The sequence below is a fragment of the Melospiza georgiana genome, chromosome 15 (genome assembly GCF_028018845.1).
Source record: "Melospiza georgiana isolate bMelGeo1 chromosome 15, bMelGeo1.pri, whole genome shotgun sequence".
In the NCBI taxonomy this organism is placed as follows: domain Eukaryota; kingdom Metazoa; phylum Chordata; class Aves; order Passeriformes; family Passerellidae; genus Melospiza; species Melospiza georgiana.
In genome coordinates, this window is record NC_080444.1 from 17,251,077 (window position 1) to 17,272,530 (window position 21,454).

The 21,454-nt window shown below is 49.8% G+C and overlaps 1 protein-coding gene across 1 annotated transcript in view; it reads right to left on the minus strand.

Annotated features, from left to right (window-relative positions):
* Positions 1-8,639: 8,639 nt before the first annotated feature.
* The window catches only part of FGF18 (fibroblast growth factor 18), a 65,662-nt gene continuing 52,847 nt past the window's right edge, over positions 8,640-21,454 (minus strand). Inside the window, exon 5 of the mRNA XM_058035081.1 lies at positions 8,640-9,523. Within this exon, the coding sequence (XP_057891064.1) occupies positions 9,257-9,523 (267 nt within the window). The 3' untranslated portion in view covers positions 8,640-9,256. The remainder of the gene's footprint in view (positions 9,524-21,454) is intronic.

Here is a 21,454-nt window from a genome sequence, read left to right on the forward strand (position 1 = left end):
ACAGGAGTGTGAGAAGAGCAGGCCTCTGTGACACAGGACAGGGCAGGGACTCAGAGTTCACACATGTGGAGTTAGTCTTTCTCCAGAGCTATTTAATGTAGGTGAAACAAGGTTGAACCCCAGTGGTTTTCACTGGGTGGGATGGGTGAAGCACTAGTCTGTAGGGGGGCATGCTGCCCAACACCCTGCTCCTCTGAGGCTGCTCTCCAGGCTCCCACTGTCTGAGCCCAAAGCTAATTTCCATGCTACATGTTAATTTTCCCCAAGTCAAGAACCCCTCTCTTTCAGCAGTTTTGACATTTGCTGCCTTTCTTTGAATTTCTCTGTGTTGGGAGGGCAGGTGAGTGGGAGATCCCAATTTACTTTCTCTGCAGTCTAGACTATTCATTACTTTTCTGTCTCTAAATGAAGCAGGCACAGTCCTTTCAATACCTACATAAAGCATTCCCTCACCAGGCCTCTAAGTATTTTCATTGTCAGCCTCTGAACACTTATTATTTCCACTATATCCCCTTTTGAGATCAGGTATCCAGAGAGAAGCTCGGCGTGTTAGCCAGGGTCTCCTGCGGATGTATGCTGTGAGCAGACAGGAATTAGGGAATATTTTACATCCCTCTCTTTAACCATCCTCATATTTTGTTTTACTCTCACAACAGCAAAGAGGGAAAAAAAAAAAAAAAAAAACCAAAAACCCAGAGTGGCTGTTATTGCACTCATTTTGTGAGTATAAATGATTACAATTAACGTGGAACCCGACAGAGTGCAGGCACAGCTCGAATTATTCTTTGCCATGCCATGCCTTGCAGTTATCAGGGGTGAATTTTATCTGCCATTGTGCTGCCCATTCACCTAGCTTTGTGTGGTCTGACAATATCTCAACCCAAGGTGGTATATGGTTGCAGGCACTGCCGCTCTCGTTATTTACAATGGCTAATTAAGATCCTGCTACAACCTTCATCCCACCCTTAATTCTTATGAAGCAGCCAACAAAAGGTTTTGATTTCCTTTTTGGCTGGAAGACCTTTTGGCTTCTGCAAAAAGGGGATTAAGAATGAAAGCACATAAAGGTATGTGCACAATCACAAAGTCATAACAGCTCTCCCAGTGCAGTCTCCCAGGAATGAAACGCAGCATTAGCAAGAAGGGCTAATTGGGACCGGTTTAAAGAGTGCACATTGTGTAGCTCAGTCCGGTAACACTTTTGATCAGGCAGACAACACAGCCACAAATTGCTTTCTTCCCCCTCCAAAATATCTGACCCTGCAGGAAACGGTGTTTTACCTTTCCCAAGGAATCCAGACAGGCAGGCAGGCAGACGGATGGTGCACATGGAGCTGTGTGATCACCCAGCTGCTCTGCAGGGCACAGCCTGCACAAGCCCAGCTCTCTGCCAGCTCTGGGCAGATGCAGGATCCCTACCCCTCGCCCTCAGGGTCCCCAGAGGCCGGTGCTGGCTCTGATGGTGATTGCCACTGTCACTGTCATGGCAGCTTTAAGATCAGATGGAATCATACACAGGCAACTCCCCCAGACTTTCACTCTTGGAGTGCTTCAGGCACTGCCATCAGAGGTGGGTTTCCAAGCAATTGCTCTCCATCGCCTCTTTGCCTTCCAGACAAGTTGGGTCTCAGATCCCTGGTTTCAGGTTCCTTCTAGAGAGCCTCCCCATTGCACACCTTGCTTCAGAGCCTCCTCACTGCCCACCATGCCCCTTGGGGATCAGCCCTCCCCACTGTCCTGTCCCCCTGTGGGCAGGCACCCCATGCAAGCTCTCCTGTGGTGCTGTGATCCCCAGAGCCTGTCCCCAGCCCAAAGGCCTTCCCTCTCTGTCCCTGCATCCCCAAGCCAGCTCTGCAAGTCAAGCCCGGGAATCTGGTTCGTTAGCTCTTGGCAATGCCACCCCCCAAATGTCATGGCATGCAGGCATCTATGAAAACCAGAGGCCTGGGACATGTGTTTTTATTTGTTTGCATGTGCCAACATTTCCAATGGCTCAGAAATGTGTGCCTGTGAAAGCTGCATGTGTGTTATTCATTTAGGATTATTTTCAGTCCTCATAATAGGAGGCTCATTTTATCCTTTTGAAAGCTCTCGAGCAGAGATGATCACAGCCCGAAAGCCTGCCATGGCTGTGAACAACATCTAAGCTCCACATAGCTGTCTCTCCTTGGAAAACGGTCCCACCAAGGAGTGGAAAGGTTTTCACTTTGTGCTAGTGTCAGATACACACATAAAGAGCAGCTCATTTCTCTAGACTCCTTTGTAAACCCCAGCCAAGATTTTTACATTCTGATTCATGCAAATCCGATCATCTGATCAAAGTAACGCGCTACCTCCCAGGAACTCAGGCCCTGCTGGCTGGGCCATGGCCCATCCCTCACACACCAATGCCTTCCCTCTGCTTCCTGGCCGCTCCCTCTGGCCTCACACACAAATGCCTCTGGCCAGCAGGAGCTCCAGGTGTGTGCCGTGGTCACCTTCCAGCTGGCCATGGTGGGCTCTGCTCCTGTCCAGCTCCAAACTGGCCACCACAGGGGCTGCTGACTCTGCACAGACTCACAAGACACTGGGACAGCCTTTCCCCGCACCCTCACTGCTGCACCCATGCCAGAGTTTCTGGTGGCACCTCTCTCCTGGGGAGTCATAGGGGTGTACCCCAAAATGGGCACGTCTCTGAATCCTCAAGCTGCAAAGTTTTGAGGTGAAATTTTTCAATTACAAATTTCTCCCATGATTGCCATTGCTCATTGCATTCATTTGGGACAAAAGCAGGTTCAGAATTTCCTCTTCAGCAGAAAAAACTGGCCCTTCCAAGACTGGGATTGCACAAGCCACTGCAAACACATTCCAAGGGAGGAAGAAGCCCTCAGCTGGGAAGGGGAACATCATCATCACCTGCAGTGCTTCCCCCAGCTGGGCCACACTGTCCTGCATGCAGGACATCCCTCAGAACACGCCGTGAACCTCAGGATGCCTGCGCTGCTTCACCCGGGAGGAAACTCCCATCAGAGGCTTTGCTGCGGTTACGTCTTCTGTTATTCCTGGCCGCTGCGGTTGTTTTTTTCAAAACAAAGACAGTGTTTTCTATCCTTTAGGCCTGAGCAGACCAATTCATCTCTCTTTAGATGGGTTTGATGTGGCTTGGGAAACTCAACCGGTTGTTTTCCAAGCCCAGCATAACTCAGTTATGCTTCCTGTGGCTCAGCCACGGGTCCTCCAGCCTGGCAGCCACTGGGATGCACAGACAGCTACCCTTTAGTCTGTTCCAAGGCTGGGAATCAGCCCTTGCCCAGGCAGGTGTCAGCCACCTTCATGCTGCACTGGTTGGACTAAACTTTCCACAATTTTCTGAGTAGAAACGAGTCCCACCCACAACAAACAGTCAGGGACTGGTGACTACGAGCCCAGAGCTCACAGCTCGGCTTGTCTGTGTCAGTAACCACTAAATTCACAGGTCTTGATGGCCACGGAGCCCCCAGCATGTGCCAGACCTTGCTGAGGGACAGGGACTCTGGAGGATGCTGACAGTGTAGATCTCCTTGAGTTGGCACCTTAACACAGGCACTTAAAATGCCACGGGAGAAAGAAAACAGTGTTCTGAGCTTTGCTCCCATCAGCCAGGATTCAGCCTCTTCTAAAAGGGGGGGGAGGCAGAAGGAGGGCAGCAGGAATGGGTGAGACAGGGAGAAGGTTTGGGCTCTGCACCCATCCGTGGGCTCCAGAAAAGGTTCCATCCAGGGCCTCAGTGAGTGGAGAGAGGCAGCATTTGCTAAAGCAACAGAAAACTGCCAAAGGACTGAAGGTTCAGTGGGGGGCTCACATTAGTTTCAACTGACAAATAGGCAGGGGAGACTATTTTACTCATCACATAATTGTTTTTTACCTTCTAAACTTCTATTTCTCTTTTTTTCCCCTATGAAATCACACGTATTTAAAGAAAGTAAAAAAATCCTTAATAACAGTGAATTAAATGTCTCTGGTAAACCCAAATCACTCCACTCAGAACTTTGTCTCACTTAAAAAGAAAAAAAGGAAAAGTTTCAGTTTGACCTGGTTTTTCCTCCCTAATTTTTCAGCTCACACTGTTGGAAATAACAGTCTACATAGGTTACATCATTTGTGAGGAATCTCCTCTCATCTGTCTCCAAATGAATAACAACAAACATTCAAAAAATAATTGAAGTTTTATATATATCCCTTGGCCATTCAGGTGGTATGGCTGGCACAAGACATAGGCACTTTAAACAGCTGTTGTGAATCTTAAGTATAAACTTCCACCCTTTGGCACAGCACCAGGAAATTCTGCATAGGAATATACCTGCTCTGCCTCACAGCAGACACAACCCACGGTGTTTAATACCTTGAGAGTGGACAGCAGAGAAAAGCTGTTTTCCCAGGGGACACCCCTGCTTTGTGTGACCCTTTTCCCTCTATTGGATGAGCATGACTGAGCAGTGCTTGAGGGAATGTACAGACCCCCACACACACAGAGCTCCTCTTCCTGCTGCACCAGCAGATACTTGTGTTGTGTTACAGAGTAATGCAATGGCCTAAAAAAGCCCCACCACCGCTACACACACACACCCCCTATTTCACATACACATTTCACCTATCCCAACCTTATTTCTCAAAGGCAGGCATTGTAACACAGTCTGCTCTGGGAGCCAAAGTAACCCATGTTTTCTGTTACCCAACCTGTCCCACTAGAGCTGACTCCAATTGCTCAGTCAGATCTTCCTTGGTGGACAAACTCTTCTAAACAACACAAAGACCAACTTCTCCAGCTGGAGTCTAAAATCATGGCTGAACTCCCATTCCACTGCTTTTGTGAAAATACAGAGACACCAAATTGAGCAGAGAATCAGGGAAAGCTGATGGACATCACCAGGCACATGGTGCAGAACACCACCCCTATGGCTACATGTGTGCCTGTCAAGCCTGGCTTCAAGAGCTGGTCTAGGCTGGTAGTTTGCCTAAGCCAGAGCTAACTTGCACCTTGCCATGTTTCCATAAGCAGGTAAATAAACTGCTGCAAGGACTGAGGTGGTGCAGCAGGCAAGGCTGGGCTGAGCTCAGGCCTCACAGCGCTTTTAGGGTCGCCCCCAAGCTCTGCCCCGCTCCAACACCCACCCACAGACATACAGGGCTGACAGGCATGAGGGCATCCAGCCTGTTCAGATTATGGCTTTAACTCCACAAGCCAGGGACACAGAAATTGGGTCTTCTTGTCGTTTAACTGCTAGGGCAGCACTCCTTCCCAAAACTGCGTTATTTTGACCTGACTGCTTCCTTCTTCCCTTGTCCCACCTCACGACATTTATCGGAGGATAGATCAGCCATGCTCCCAGAAGCTGTTATAATTACAGCTGCACAGATATCACACATGTTGATGTGTAAGACATGCAGCTGAAGAGATCAGTTTCTATCACAGGTAAGCTACACCTGGGCAGGTGCAGTAGGGCAGGGCTAAATCTGCAGACATGCTCCTGGAAGAGGCTGCCCCACTGCTTCACATCTGTGAAAGTTCATCCGAACCGTCTGTGTGACCCAGCACCAGGGGGGTGATCCTGAGCTAAAGACTGCAGGGACAGCACAGGGAAACAAGCACAGGTTTCCTATGCCTGTGCTCCCAAGGGATTGTTGCCAAAAGCCAGCTGCTGGCCCAGAGGGACAGATCAGGCTCTGCTGGGCACTTCAGGTCAGAGCCTGCCATGGCACTTGCAGACACACAACACAACAACTCTGCTGCTAAGCAGGAAGGACCACACCAGCTTTGGGGCTCCAGCTGCAGGGATGTGAACTCAGTCACCCACTGACAGCTCTGTGGCAGGGGGCAGGAAGACCAGGGCAGCTTGGCAGGGGGTTGGAAGGCACCTTACACAGGGACCAGGACACTCTTTGTCCTCTTGGCCAGTGGTAAGCCACGGGCAGGGCACAGCACCACCATGGTCGGTTGTGGGGTGGAGGGTTTGCCCTGCCTGGACCAGACACTGGGCCTAGCTGAGTTGTGATCACTGACCCTTCACCCTCACAGGGATGGCACGAGAGATCCAGCACCCAGAAGGTCTCATCAAACAGCTCTGGTTTGTGCAACATGCTCAAAAAGCTTGTACCCACAAAGTTTCCCTCCTGGGCTCAGTGGCTCCTGCGCCCGACAAAGCCAGCCTGGCATTAGCAGCCCGTGCCTCTCTCTGATCTCAGCTATCAAAGCAGTGTGACTAATCCAGCAGTGTTTCTGAGGCAGCATCTCCAATACATTTGTATTAATGCCAATTAAGCAGAGTACTGGTTACAGTGTGCCTGCTCAGAGCTCCATGCACATTAATGCCATCACAGAGTGTTACATCCCTCGCTCTTGAGGCGAATCCCAGAATAGCAATTAAATCCTCATTAACAATCCTCAATTATAAAGTAAATCAAATGCAAAGCCTCCATGGGAAATCTCAGCTCATATTCAGGGTGACTGAAGATTTTATGAAAGGACAAAATTAGGTTAAACACCACAGACAAGCTACTTCTCTGCTCTGGATGTCAAAAAGGGACCTGTCCAGCAGGGCTGCTGACAACCACCTCTAACCAGCTCCTGACCTGATCCCTGAGCACAGCCCAGGCAGGAGAACCATGTGCCCCACGCACCAGGGCTGTCCCTCACTGGGCACAGGATGGATTCCTCCTATTCCTGTTCAGTCTTTGAACTGAGAACCCAGAGAACCCTTCTGTCCAACATGAAGGTCCTCTGAAGGGGAATTCTCATCTTTGCCCCTGCTTTTGTTGTTAATAAAGCCTGAAAACAGATGTTCAAATACAAACACTTAATGAGCACCATCAGCCAACAAATGCCTCCAGCATCACCTAATCCAGGTGAGCATCAATCTCCTCACCACACTGCCTTTCCACAGCCTGAGGAACCTGTCCCACTGCTGTCCAGGAAATACTCCTGTAAAGCGATGACATGAGAGGCAGAGGCCCCAGCTGTATGCCAGTTGTATGACCCCTCACTCCCATGCGCCAATTTCCCATTGTGGGACGGGGAGCAGATCCTCCCTGTTTGCTCCCAGCCTCAGTCTGGAAGAGGAGATCCCTTCTGCCCACACTGCTCCAGCCGTTACTGCCCCCATCCCTTTGAATTTCTCCAGTAGCAAACAAACCCTGTTGTTCTAACAGTGAAACCATCGGGGCCATGGCAACATTTCAAGGAGAAGAAAGGCACCCATAAAACCTTTCTCACTCTGGAAATTGACTGGGTGTCTTTTCTTGGAGGTACTAACACAGCAAATCTCCAGTTGCTCCCAATCCTCCACCCCAGCACTCCTCTGAACTTTCCCCAGATCCTTCCCACATGAATCAATCTGGAGACAAAGCTGGCAAAGCCTTCCAGCCCCCACCAACCAATTCCACCCTTGGGTCCCGCTCCTGTGCCTGTCTCCAGGTGCCCCAGGAGAGCAGCTCCCAGCAATGCCCTGGGACAGGGCCTGTTGAGTGACCTCCCATGCTCAGCTGGCGTGAGGCATCACCTGCACAGCTGCCCAGCTCCTCCTGGAGCAGCGTGGAGTGACCCTGCTTAGCACTGCTCATTTTTCTCCAGGCTTGCAAGGTTTGGAGATTGGTTCAGATAAGCATCCTCAAGCTTGCATGCTTATCTGCCCCATCTCCCAAACAGCTTTGATCTGCAGGATTTGGCTGCAGCTCTCAAAGTTATCTTGGGAAAGCTTGTTCTGGGGAGACTCATTCTCCTGATTAACAAGAAAATCTTTCTTAGTGGCTTTGAGCATTTCCAGCCCTGGCTGTACCCAGGGAATGTAGCCATGTCTGCAGACAGAGAGAAGGAAAAGCCAAGCAAGCTTCTCCTTAAAACTCCACGGGGGCTCCCTCAGCATTCCAGCTAAAATCTGAGGTCAGATATTACATCTTGCTTCTTTTCGCCATTTTCTGTTTGTGGGGCACTTTACATCACCCATATCCTGTGCAAAATTCCTGGAAGGAAAGCTGGCTGGACTGACCAAGGAAACAAGTTCCTGGATGAGCTAGGTGAACCATGCAGGACAAGGAAGAGGGATTTATCTGGCTGAGGGCAAGTTTTAAAAGGCACAATTTTGAATTAAACAGCTGAAAGCAAGAGCCCCTCTAAAAGCTCTAATGAAGGAACCACAAGCCACATGTAAGTATGTGTTAATGCAGTCAGATACTCATTTTCCAGTTTACTTTCTGCTTGGCCACAGCTTTAGGAAATATTCCTTGGGCTGCAAGGTATCAAATGTGCCACTCTTGAAAAACGCTGGCGTGGATTCCCTCACACTCAGCCCACCACCATCACCCCACTGAGACTGTTCCTCGTGGCAACAACCAGGGAGGAAGAGGAAGATGGTATTAAGGAACAGAGGAACTACAGAATCAGCAATGAAGTTTATAGTGGGGAAACTGCCCCGAACATTTCCTGCCAGCCTCGCATAAAGGATAAATATGCATTTAAAAAACACTACTCAGGGAGGGGAAAGAAGTGTGAACAGCAAAAATATGTACATGTGTTTTAAATAATTTTTTTAATTGTTGAGGCAGTAATACTTGGTTCATGGAACTGCAATATACAGAGAGGTGAAATAAATAGCTTATATATATATAATATATATAATATAGCTGGTTTTAAAATATTCCCTTATCATTGGTGTACTAGGTCATCTTGTAGTCACTTGAATGTAGTTAGCAGCATTCTCCAGAAGTGAGCGGGATGCAGGATCACGGAGCCGTGACTCCCAGTGTCGTCAGGAGGGTGCAGAGGGTCGGCGGGCCCGGCCCCGCAGCCGCGCCTGGCCGGGCGGGCGGGCACAGGCAATAAATACATTACTGCAACCGGCACTTGGCGGGGCAGGGTCTCAGTAACTTTGGGAAAGAACTTGGGTTTTCTTTGGTTTTATTTCTTTATTTTTAATAATTTTTTTTTTCCCTCTGGGGATATGCTTGAGAAGTTGTCCTTTCCAAAAAAAAGCAAAAGAAGCACCTGTGTGTCATCAACAACAAGAAGTCAATTTAAATAGAGCAGTTAATTTCATTTTTCAAGTCACAATAAATCCCGAACAGCTTTCCCCAGCATTTGCCATCTAGTCTTTTATTAATTTTTTTTATTTTTATTTTTTTTAAACACAATGTACAAAAATAGAGCTTCTTCCTTATTTTTAATGTAAAAATATTCCTCTGGTGCAGTTTTTTTTTTTTTTTTTTTCTTTTTGTGGTTTCTTATTGTGACACTATTTTTGTCTGTTTAGCTGGGGTTGGTGGGTCGTATTCTCTTAGTCCTCTTGGTGACTGTTGTGTACTTGAAAGGTTTCTGTATCTCCATTTGCCCCTTTGGGTATCTCTTCATAAAGTGTACATCTTGCTGATTTTCCCGGGTCTTGGGCCCTTTCCGTGGCCTCCCTTTTTTGGTGAATCCAACATACCAGCCTGAATATTTTGCAGACATCAGTGCCGTGTAGTTGTTTTCTAGGACTTTTTCAATGAAGACACACTCCTTACTGGTGCCATCAGGCTGAAAAGGAAAAAAAAAAAAAAGAAAGAAAAAATAAATAATCCAAATGCAAGCTCAGTGACCAAAACCCAATTTGGCATAAATAAAATCATCACATCTGGACCTCTTTTTTGGTTCAAACATTCTTAATAAGAGCCATAACAAGCATCAGCTAAAATAGATTTTTTTTTTAAAGCATGAAAGCGTGAGGTCATAATTTCTTTTTTTTAAATGCTCTTATCCAAGGGGAGAAAACTTTTTCAAAGACAACAGTTAAGTTTATCCAGTCCAGTGCCTTCAACTGCAAGCAAAGCAAGACATCCAGCTTTGCTTTCTTCCCTTAGGGAGAGAGGACGAATTGAATTCGTGCCAGGGAAACATCATACTTAGTCAGAAAAAAACCAAACCCCAGAATCTCACATGGCCCAAACAACAGTGTTTCCCCTTCTACCCCTCACTCCTGAAATACCTCATGGGCTTTCACCCCCAACTACTCAAATCCCACTAAAATTATGAGAAGCTTCAGTCTAAGCCTCCCCAGCAATTTTAAAACTTTCCTCCATGTGATCCCAGGGCACCCCCTGGCACATGGACCACACATGGTGCTCCAGGGCTGCTGCAGCCACTGGGGTCCCCAGCACCACTCCAGTGCCTGGGACCCCGGAGAGCCCTGAAGCCAAACTGGGCTCAGCTCAGCCTGGAGATCCTACCAGAGCCAGAACTGGGCTTTGAACATGGCAGAACAAGGATCTCTGCATTCAGGATTCTCACCCAGCACAGGCAGCACTGGAGGGAGTGACAGCATCACACAACTGCATCTTCAAGTCCTTGAGCATAAAGGAAATTCTTCTCAACCATAACCTTCTGCCAGAAAATATTTTGCCCTTTAACTGCTGAGTCACTGGTACTGTACTTAGAATGTCACATGATTTGATTTATGCATCAGAAGATATTCAGGAGTAGATACAGGATAAGTAGGTATAAACCATCACACAGGACTTCATTTAAAGCTCAGCAAACTCAAAGGAAGGATTTCCATCATAGCCCAATTCAGCTTCCCACTGATATCAGATGAGTTTTTTGGAACTGCAGGCCTACATATACTACTATGAAACCCTGCCCACCAAACTAAACACTTTACCCATCATATCCTGGGGGGCAGGGAAGCTGCAGCAGCATGAGCTTAGGGGCCCCTCTGGGCACAAGGCTGGGGTGAGCAGCCACACCCTGCATGGTCACCATCCTTCCCGCAAGGACAGCTCAGCCTGCCCTTCCAGTCAGCCATCCTGAAATGTGCTGCACAATCCCTGTGGAGTTTGCTGCAGTTTGTGGAAGGGAATCATGGAACAGGAGGGAACCCCTCCAGGCCATGCTGCACAGGCTTCCCTGCACCCCTGAGCCCCAAACACACACGACAGGGGAACCATCAGGCACAGTGACCCAGGCTGGAGGCAGCAACAAAGGAAAGCCAGGATGGCTGGTCATCACCAGCCCCCAGAGCCAGCCATTCCTCCAGGACTCCATGCCTTCAGCAGAGCTTTGGGTCCATCTGTGTGACAGAAGGGAAGGTGATGTTTGCTCTGAAATCAGCACCTCGAGGCTTTCGGCACCAGGGAAGGTCTCATTAAGAGAGCAAATTCTGGCAACTCTTCCAACAGATCTGCCAATCCAGGGCCTGCACAGGGGCTCTGCCTTAGGACCAGCAGTCTCCATCCAGGACAGGCACAAAGGTCCTCATTTTACCATCCCCAACTGGAAGCTCACAAACGCTTTAATGAACAGCAGAACTGGGCAAAGCTCAGTGATTCCAGTTCCTGGGGGTGTCATTCTACAAGTCCTGGGTTTGATCAAAGCCACATGAGTGGCAAAGGGGGAAATCAATCAACACCACAGGGTTCCACCAGAATTCAATGGGAAGCCATAAAACCAGCTCCAGGTTTCTCAGGGCCCAGCCCACTACAAACCCTTCCCCAGTGAGTGGAGAATTTTTAAACAATACCATGGCTGGGATTCAAATCCACCCAAAGCCAGGTGCCTGTGAACCGACCGGATCCGTACCGCAGGTAATTGGAAGGGTTGTTCCCCCCATGCTCGTGGGAAGGGACTGGATTTGAGCCCTGACCTTGTTGCTAGGAGAATTAAGGGTTTTTCATGCAATTTGGGAGGGTTCCGCTTCTACTGCAATGTCAGTTTTTCACGGAAAATGAAGACTGGAATGAAAAGAAAACATGTGTGTAGGAGGGGGGAACTTATTCTATTAATAACAAAAAAGTATTTACTTATACCTTCAAATTTGCCGACAGAGCCTAAGACGGAGACAGGAGGTGGAGGAATAACAAGGTGCAACTTCAGGCCAACCTCAGGGCTAATTTGAAGTAAACAAGGTGCATGAGATAAAATAACTTCGTTCTGGAAGAGGAAGAGCTAAATGGTTTGATAACATGAAATTACAGCAGCATTTACAAGTACCTAGAGATAAATCAGGATAAGGACCTCACTTCCCCAAACAGAGCATTCCTGTATGTGCTAAGACACGTCACAGACACACAAATGATTTTCAAATACTGACAAGATAATTTTACAGTTTCTTTTATAATCCCCAACAGGATAAATCATTCACACAAGTTACCTACACCATCAAGAACTGTACTCTCAGCAATCTATTGGGGGAAAAATCAATTTGTGAGGGTTTTCAGTAATTTTTAAGCATCAGGTGCCCAACATTTAAAATTTAAGTTCCCTACTTGAGCCATAGCAAAACACTTCTTGGGTCAGTCAGCCATCCCCTCACTCCTCCAAAGAGAGGGGGGTGAAAGAGAAGAGGGAGACAGCTTTAGCCAAGCATCACTCCCTGCTCCAGCCACGGGCTCACCCTTCCCCAGGAGCTCCTGGTGCAACCGACCCAGGGCTGCACCCTCTGTCACCAATGCAGCTGGGAGCTGCTGCCAAGCCACATTTCATACACACAGGGATGGGCCCTGCAGAGCACCCACTCTCCAAAACACGGAGCTTTGTGTTTTCAACTGATTCTTGACAATAAAGAAATTCTTGAAAGCCTCAGAGCTGCTCAGGGGCTGTCTGGCCCAGTGTAATGGCCTGGCCACAGGACAGAGGAAGTCCCACAGCCAGGCCCACATCCCTGTCCCCTCCACAGCAGGAATGAGGGCTTCCTGTGCCCCTCATGTGCCCCACTGGCTGCTCCTGCCTTTTGGCCTCATCATCGCACTGGCAGCACCTCCAGCCACACTCCCTGCTCAGAGCAGGACACAGCAGAGGCACAGCCCTGCTCCTGCAAAGGCCCTCTGCAAGTCAGACACCAAATTGTTGGGGTTGGCCAAGGGGCTGCTGCCTGGCCATGCAACAAGGCCGTGCCACCTGGCAGGTCAGTTCTTTGCAAAGGAATCATTCAGAGCATGTTTTTGTCTAAACACAGCCCAAGAACTTTGGGAAGATGTGGTATCTGTTAGCCAAATTTCTGATAAATGCCTTATAAAATGCCTGATCGAAATGCCACCTTCCAGGGAAGGCTCTGGGGCGTGGCCCAGGTGTGTGCAGAGTGAGGGGAAAGCGCAGCCTGAGCAGCGCCCAGGGCTGGCTCCAGCAGAGCAACTCCTGAACAGGCCTGGGGAGCAGCCCCGCTGGCACTGGGGCAGTGCCCAGCACAGGCAGGGACCCGGGCGGTGCCAGGGTTTGTACAGGGCAGGGCTGGAGCAGCGGCAGCCCAGGCTCACCCTGCACTGGGGGGTTTGAGGAGGGTTTCTCACCGTGAGCCCACTCCAGCAGAGCATCTCCTGAACAGGCCTGGGGAGCAGCCCCGCTGGCACTGGGGCAGTGCCCTGAGCAGGCAGGGAGCTGGGCGGTGCCAGGGTTTGTACAGGGCAGGGCTGGAGCAGCGGCAGCCCAGGCTCACCCTGCACTGGGGGGTTTGAGGAGGGTTTCTCACCGTGAGCCCACTCCAGCAGAGCATCTCCTGAACAGGCCTGGGGAGCAGCCCCGCTGGCACTGGGGCAGTGCCCTGAGCAGGCAGGGAGCTGGGCGGTGCCAGGGTTTGTACAGGGCAGGGCTGGAGCAGCGGCAGCCCGGGCTCACCCTGCACTGGGGGCTTCGAGGAGGGTTTCTCACCGTGAGCCCGCTCCAGCCCAGCCGAGCCCAGGGGCCGTGCCGGGCCGCGCTCTCCGAGCACACCGAGGAGCAGCCCCGGATTGTTTGTGCAGAGCATTTGGTGAGGGGCTCTCCAGTCTTAAACGTGAAACATGTTCAACTGACACTAAAGCGGAATTAAGTGCCAAAGCATTTGCTGCTTCTACAATTACACTCCGGAGCGCTTTGGTGCTCCTGCTCTCCTTTTATGACCCAACTTGGTCTTATTGTAGTTTGGCTTTCTCGTTTTAAGTTCTCCAAATGGAAAGGATCAAAGAGCTCTTTGTTGTCGTGGCAGGAGCGCTCCTCGGAGCGAGGCATTCCTGCCACGAACAGCTTGCGGCTCAGGGGGGATTGGCGGCCGCTCTGTGCCGCCAGCCCGAGCCAAGGCATCGGCAGGTGCAGCCCCCGCGCTCCCCGCAGCCAGCCCAGCCACCTGAGCAGCTCTGCATGGCACACGGGCCGGGAAAGGTCTTCTCATTTACGCTTCACAAATCTGGCACCGGGAAATCCAAACTTCCCTCGGCTCTCACAGCAACAATGAGCTCCGGCAGCAGCTCGGGTAACAGCGAGGAGCGGGGAGAGAAGCCTCCAGACGGAGAAGTTTCTCTGTTTGCAAAGATCGGGGTTAGCTAAGCTTAGGTTAAAACACTTCGAGTTGTTAGCTAAGTTTAGGTTAAAACACTTCCTCTTCTCAAGTGCTGCTGTATTTAGGAGCTGTCTGGGTGAGCGACTGGTAGTGTGCTGCAAATAACAAAAAAACCAAACGCGTCCGCGACATCCCAGAACTGCCGGCTTGGCACAGGGCACAGCGAGTCTCAGCACTCCAAGTGAGAGGGGGCTGAGGCTCTGGTTTAATTATCACCTTTTCGGCAGCTCAGCCCCCAGGCTCGAAGTCAAACTGTGGTGACACCAGCCCTCCGTACAACGGAGAGCATCTCCCTCTGCGAGAGAAGCAAGACCCCGCCTCCCAAAAATCCTGGAGTAGGGAAAGCTACCATCCAAGCAAAAGGTTTCCAAGAGGTGCAGGCATCCAGGTTTTTACAAGGAAAACCGCTGAAAAGGGACCCTTCCTGCACCCATCCTTCTCTCCCTCCACACACAGGCACAGAGGGGGCTCCCAAGCCCTGGTACCCCACCGTGCTGGTTTTCATGCCGCCCCCAGGTGTGAGGCACACCCACTGAGCTCAGCAATCATTTCAAAGGGCTGCTGAAATCCCCTCGGACACTGACACTGTTAGATTCACCCACTGCATTACACGGAGGAAATCCCACCTTGTGTCTCCTAAATTCCACAGCAGTGACAGCAGGGAAGGCTCGGGTTTCTAGGAGCAGCACGGCTCAGCACTCCCCATGAGCTGCTCCTGAAGGATGCCCAGCTGAGGACCCAAACACCACTGATAACCCCTGGCAGCCCCAGAGCTGATCCCCCAGCAGTGCCCAGACACAGCAGGCTTTCAGGAAGTTCCATCTCTGCAGTTTTGCACAAGCTCAGCTCAAAGCCAGAGGGCCAATGCTCGGAGCCTCCTCTAGACTTGCTCCACATGGCTTGGAAAATCCCAAGTGGAAGCAGGCAATACAGGAGCAGGGTTAATGTCACAGCTTTTAGCACTGCTGCTCTCCCCCTTGACACACACACACACAGACACACACTCCTTCTAAAGGCAGGTCAGCAAACACGATGGGGAGACGAGCACAGCCCTGCCAGAGCCCACAGTTCCACAGTTCTGGGGTGGCAGAACCTGCTCACTCACAGCAGTGAGCCTGCGTGCTCAGCCATCCCCTGCACTTTATGGCATTATCAGGACAGATCCATCAGCAGCATCCTGATGCTCAGCATCTTAGATTTATGACAAAGCATCCTGACCACAGAGACACCTCTTGACCCAAATGCACATTCCTGCTCCTAGAGCAGGCTGTAAATCAGAGAAGCTGCATCCATAACTGCCAAGAGTCACTCAGCCTCATGCGCGTTTCCTCCAGCTTTCTGCCCTCTGAACCTGCACAATCCTCCGAGGAAAATACTTAGGAGTCATGATGGGCAGTTCAATAAAAGTGTCTGCCAGCACAGCAGAGAGGTTAATTATGTATACAGGACATCTAAGTGCATTCACGAGGCAGGGAAGTAACACAAAACCTCGCGGAGGAGATGCTCCATGGAGGGCACATCTCCCTCCAGAGGCCCCGTTCCAAAGCAGCCCTGCCCACGTTTGCCCCCAGCTGCCCCCATGTGCTGGGAACACCCCATCCCTCCCCAAAACAGGCAAAAAAGGGCACAGTGCTGCACGTGTGGGTCAGGACACGCAGGCTTGGCAGAGCCTTGTGCCTGTCTGTGCCAGACACAAGCTGCAGGAACCGAGGAAGGAAGAGAACAGTTTAAAATTTTTATTTCCTTCCACCTTCCCTTCCAAAATTCCCTTTTTCTAACTAAGTTCAGTAATCCCCACATTGCCTGGGAGAACTCTCTGTCACAGGATGAACTGGAGGACACAGATGAAAGGAGGCTCTGTAGGCTGGACCAGGCAAGGCTGGGGTTACACCAGGACAGGCCTCCTCACCTGCTCCTTCCGTCACTGCCACAGCTCCTGCCAATGCTGCAGCAGGGTGGCCACAGCCTGAATTAGGGCAAACCAGGTGGCTTCACCTGGAAAGAGGCACATTTACCTGACAGACATTCCTAACTGCATCTCAGAGAGCTGCATGTACTTAATGAGGAGAAATATCAACTGCTTTTAAAATGAACTTTATTAAATCAAGAGAAGATGTAGGAAACTCAAAACTGCAGGTTCCCTGGAGCAGGAAGCTGCTGCTCTTCAGGAGGTGTGAATCCCCAGGCAGGTTTCAGATGTGATATCTGAGCAGATCTATGGCATCTCCTGTTATCTGCACCCACCAGGTCCAGTTCCATGGGAGCTGGGAGGGGCTGCACGTGGTAAGGGATGGGAAGGTGTTTTTACCCCTCTGTACAAAGCACAACCTGCTGCTGAAGGGCTCTGCTGGGCTTTGCTGGGAGCTCTTTTCCAGCAGTCATTTCCAGCCTCCACAGGCCAGTCCTGAACTTTCTATAAAAGCCATCTAAGAGCAGCAGCATATTTCATGTAGGCTTCAATTAAATATATAATTGTAGCTAGGTGGGGGTCACTCTTCCCCCTGGGAACAAGCGACAGGATGAGAGGACAGAGACTCAGGCCTGGGGGAGATCCAGGCTGGGCATCAGGCGGGATTTGTTCAACACGGGCAGGGGCTGCCCATGGAGCTAGAGTCCCCAACCCTAGAGGTACCAAAGGAAGGCCTGGAGGTGCTCTGGGCTGGGGACAAAGTGGGCACCAGGCACAGCTTGGACTCAGTGGTCTGGGAGGGCTTTTCCAACCTCAGTGATTCTGTGATACAGAGAGTTGTGCCACTACAGGAAATGTTTTCTTACAAATTTGTTTAAAACCCAGGTGTAGACGATGAGTGGAGCAGGATAACAAGACTGGAAGAGTTGCTTGCTGACCTCATAGCAAGTTGTGTTTGTCCCAGATTTATTCACATTAAACAAACATGCACACTTACTGTAAGTTATCATTGCAAACAAATGCAATTTAATCCAGCCAAGATTCTAGTAGTGACACCACTTTCCATGGAGCAAGCTCAAATGGGGGGAATTTAGAACCAGAAAGGTCATTGTTTGTATGCAGGATGGCATTAGCTCTCTTCATGTCAAGTTATATTACTAAGAAAAGAGAGAAATCCATCATCAAATCAAGGGCCATCCATAAAAAATTATCATCCAGATTTGTTCCAGCCTGTGTGACCAACTTCCATCCCTATGCAACAAATGCAAGGCTTGAGACTTGTCCTCCCTAGGGAAAACTTCGTATCTTTGGGTACCCAAAAGATAAGGCAAGAGAATCTCAAGAACAAAAATGTATTTAAGCAGAATCTACTTTTCTTGGACCTAAAATATAGTTCTGTAACTGACATATCAAATAGACTCTATTTTGCTACTGTTAGAGCACAGGTTTTATTCTCCACTGCAAAAATAGCCTGTCTTCTCACCTCCCCTCCAAAACCAAACTGCAAGCCAAGAAGAAACAGTCCTTGAGGAGCAGGAGTCCCCTGAAGGTGATCTCAGCTGCACCCATCTGAGAGAGACAAGGCTGCACTGCTTCCTTCCTTCCTGCAGTTAAATACATCCATGTATTTGCTAAGCAGTGCTTAGAAGAAACATCACCCTCAGCTTAAGAGATGCTCAAGATCAACACAAAATTGCACTTAGGAGATGAAATGCTGTGAGGAAAGCAGTTAAATCCAACTTGGTAACTGTCAGCACAAGATGCATTCAGCAGCACCCTCTCCACCCAGACAAGACAAGGCATGACCAGGGCTCAGGGATCCCCATCAGTAATTTTAATTAACATTAAACCTTAGGGAACTGAAATAGTCCAACAGGACACACAGCTGCAGCCACCACAAAACAGGGGACAGGAGGTCAGCAGCTTTATGGTGACACTTGCTTCCTGAGGGCAGCAAGGATTAAATTAAATTATCACACAGCTTTCAAGAAGATGGTTTTCTTCCCTGGAAGGGCATGGACACCTTCCAGCCATGGGACAAGGAAACCAATCAGAGGTCAAGCTTACAAGCTTGGGCTGCAAGTGAACCTTGACTTTGCAAAGCTTAGGCTGAGAGAGAGCTGGGGCTTCTTAGAAATATCCAAAGGAAACATGACATTTCCTGAAGAAGAAACACAATAAACCTGTAAATGTGTTACACAGCTCTCTGGTGCCCTGACACAGCCAGGACACACAGTGCTCACGTCCCCAGCAGAGTACCTGCGAGTCCTTATCATAAAAATAATACTATGAAGAATGTTTTTTTTTTTTTTTAATAAAAGGACCATTTGCTTTATTTCAGAGCACACACTTGAAGAATTAGGGCTGTGCTGAGAAGCTTAAGTTAACTGGAGATGTTCACATATAGATAAAAGTAGTTTTGGGCACCAAAACTGCCCCCTCAGCCCTGGAGGTGAGGCTGTCCCAGCCCAGAGCAGAGCAGGACAATCCCTCCCTTGCCCCTGGTGTCCCCAGGACAGGGATGTCCCTCCTGGCGCCAGGGCACTGCTGACTGAGATCCAGCTGGCCACGGACCAGGACCCCCAGCTCCCTTCTTGCAGCTCATCTCCAGCTTCTCAATGAAGTTTGGGGTCTGAGAATGGAGGAGGGTGGTTTAGCTTCCACTTCCATTTTTAATTTCATGAGACTCTCAGCTTCTAAATTTTCAGAAAAATAATTCAATTTTTTTTTCGACAGGTTGCGGGGGAAAAAGCCTGATCAGATAAATGCAGAAGATTCTGATGGGCCAACCGAAATAAAAGTGGTTTTGTCATCTCATTGTTTTTAAGACCTTTGCAATCCTGCAGGCTCTGATTCCAGATTTTTGGACACTTGAGACAATTCCGGATCAGGTCTCCCTGTCCTAATTATGGCAATGCCCAAAGCTGGTTGGCTTCAGGGTGCAGTGCATGTGTTTATTTAGATGACTTAAACTAAAAAAAATAACTCACAGGAGAGTGAAGACCCAGACTGCAGTTCCAAACGAGATCTGATCCCCAGCAAAAGCCATGGCAAGTTCTGCTTTTGCATGAGATGCCAAGTTGGAATGGTTTATGGCTGAGCATGTCACAGAGAGATCCACAAAACACGTGCTATTAAACCTGACACCCCACCAATCCTGCTCATGTTTATGTTGCAAATTCAGCATTCAAAAATGTAAGGTTTTACAAGCCCCTTTCAAGCAACCCAAATTCTGAGCAACTCCTGGAAAAATCCTGGATAAGCATCAAACTCCAGTGAAACTTAGAGTTCTGCCCCAATTCCAAGATGCAGTTAGGTGTGGTTTTAAATACACAAGCTGAGGAGGGCAAACACCTCATGCACACCACCAGAGTTCCAAACTGCAACCCCGGGGTGCCCCTGCCCTCTCCACACACCTCCTGGCACCTTCACAGCACCCCTGGCTGCCAGGATGGCCCTGGCACAGAGGCAAAGGAGCACTGGCACCCAGATGTCACACAGGACTGGGGCATGTGGAGGGCACTGGGCTCGGGGCTCATCCTGGAGTGTCCTCACCTCAGCCCCCGGCCCTGCAGTAAGGAACTGCTTCTCCACCAGCAGCTTTTCAAAGACAGCTTTCCAAGAAAGCTTAACCTCACTCCCAGCCAAAGCCAACTGATGAGAACCTGCTCAGGGTACAGCAGAAAAGCTTTGGAGGATCCCCTGGTGTCTCCCACCCAGGTGAGTCTCCTTCCCTCCTGCTGAAGCCTCCACAGCTCCTTCTCCCATGGGGCCAGAGGGTTTCAGGGGCCAAGAGCACATTTACAGGCCACAGTGGGCACCTTCAGGCTTTGATGCTGTCAAGAGTTTTTTTAGCCAACTTTCCTGACTAAACACACACATGCCTCAAGAAAACCCCTATTTTAAAGCTGTAATGTAAACAACTCCAAATTATTACTATCCCCTAAAGGCTACTGCTGGCAGGCATCAGTGATAAAGCTCTGCCAGAGCAGTCTGGCATCTAGCAACAATTTGTTTGTTGTCCTGCAAAAATACAGAGAGCCTTGCCATATGGTATTAGCAACTTTCTGGTAACATTAAGAAATATATTGGCTTGGAAAGCAGTTATCACACCAGCAAAAATGCTGTGTCTGAGAGGCAGGTCTCTGCTGGAGTGGCACCAGCACAGTGGTGCTGGTCAGGCTGAGAGAGGCACTGGTGGCCAGCTCGGCCGTGCCACCTCCTGTCCCCTGTGCCAATGATGTGGCCCTGGCACAGCCAGGCTTTGGCTGGCACAGCTTTTGTTCAGGAGCTGGGCTGTGCCTGGGGCCAAAGCTCAACACGGCAGTGCTGCAGACGTGGTGCCAGGGGACACATCCCCAGGAGGCACCCAAAGGATCTGTCACCTGTCTGGAGCTCTGCCTCAGGCTCAGCTGCCTACAGCCTCCTGCCCTTCACCAAACAGCTTTTCCCCTCTGCTCACATTCAGCTCAGAGAATGGAGGAATAAAATCAAACTCATTAAAATGCTTTTACAAAAATAGTGCCCCTATATGCCCCCAATACTGCCACGATTTTGGGAGTGTGTGGACACCAGATCACTGAGGATCTTTGAAAGAAGGTGGGAGTGTGAAGAACCCTCCCCAGGGATACCTGCTGCAGCCTGAGCACCAGCATTGACCAGACTGCCTCATGCCACAGGGGGTGTCAGGGAACTTCCCTGGAGGCAGTGCTGGGCTCAGGAGATGCTCTGCTCTGTTCCCCATGCAGCAGCCACCCACCCTGGCTGTGCCCAAAAGAAAGGCAGGCTCTGGCCATCCTTTGGTGCTTCAGGCTTCACACAGACCCCTGACTGCAAATGTTCTCCTGGCAGAGGATGGGACAGGGCAGGAGAAGGCAATCTCTGCAGCATCCTGCAGTTGCAGGGAGCTGGATGTGTGTAAGGACAGGCTCAGCAAGAGCAGCTGGAGCCCAGCTCAGGTAGGAGCCACCTGCTCAGCCCAGGCTGCTCCTCACTCTGGGAGACTTCTGTGACTTACCCTTGCCAGCCTTCAGCAAACACACATGACTTCATCTCAATGCTAATGCATGAGATAAGAGAAGCTGAGGCAGAGAGAGAAAACACAGAAGGACTCCCCAGGAGAACCAGTTAGAAGCTCAAGAGCACCTCCAAAGAGACCATCAGCTCCTCTTTGCCTCTAACAGTGAATTACTGCCAATATTCAGAGTTGCTGTGTTCTAGATGACTTGTCACAAGTGGACAAGTCACATTGTGC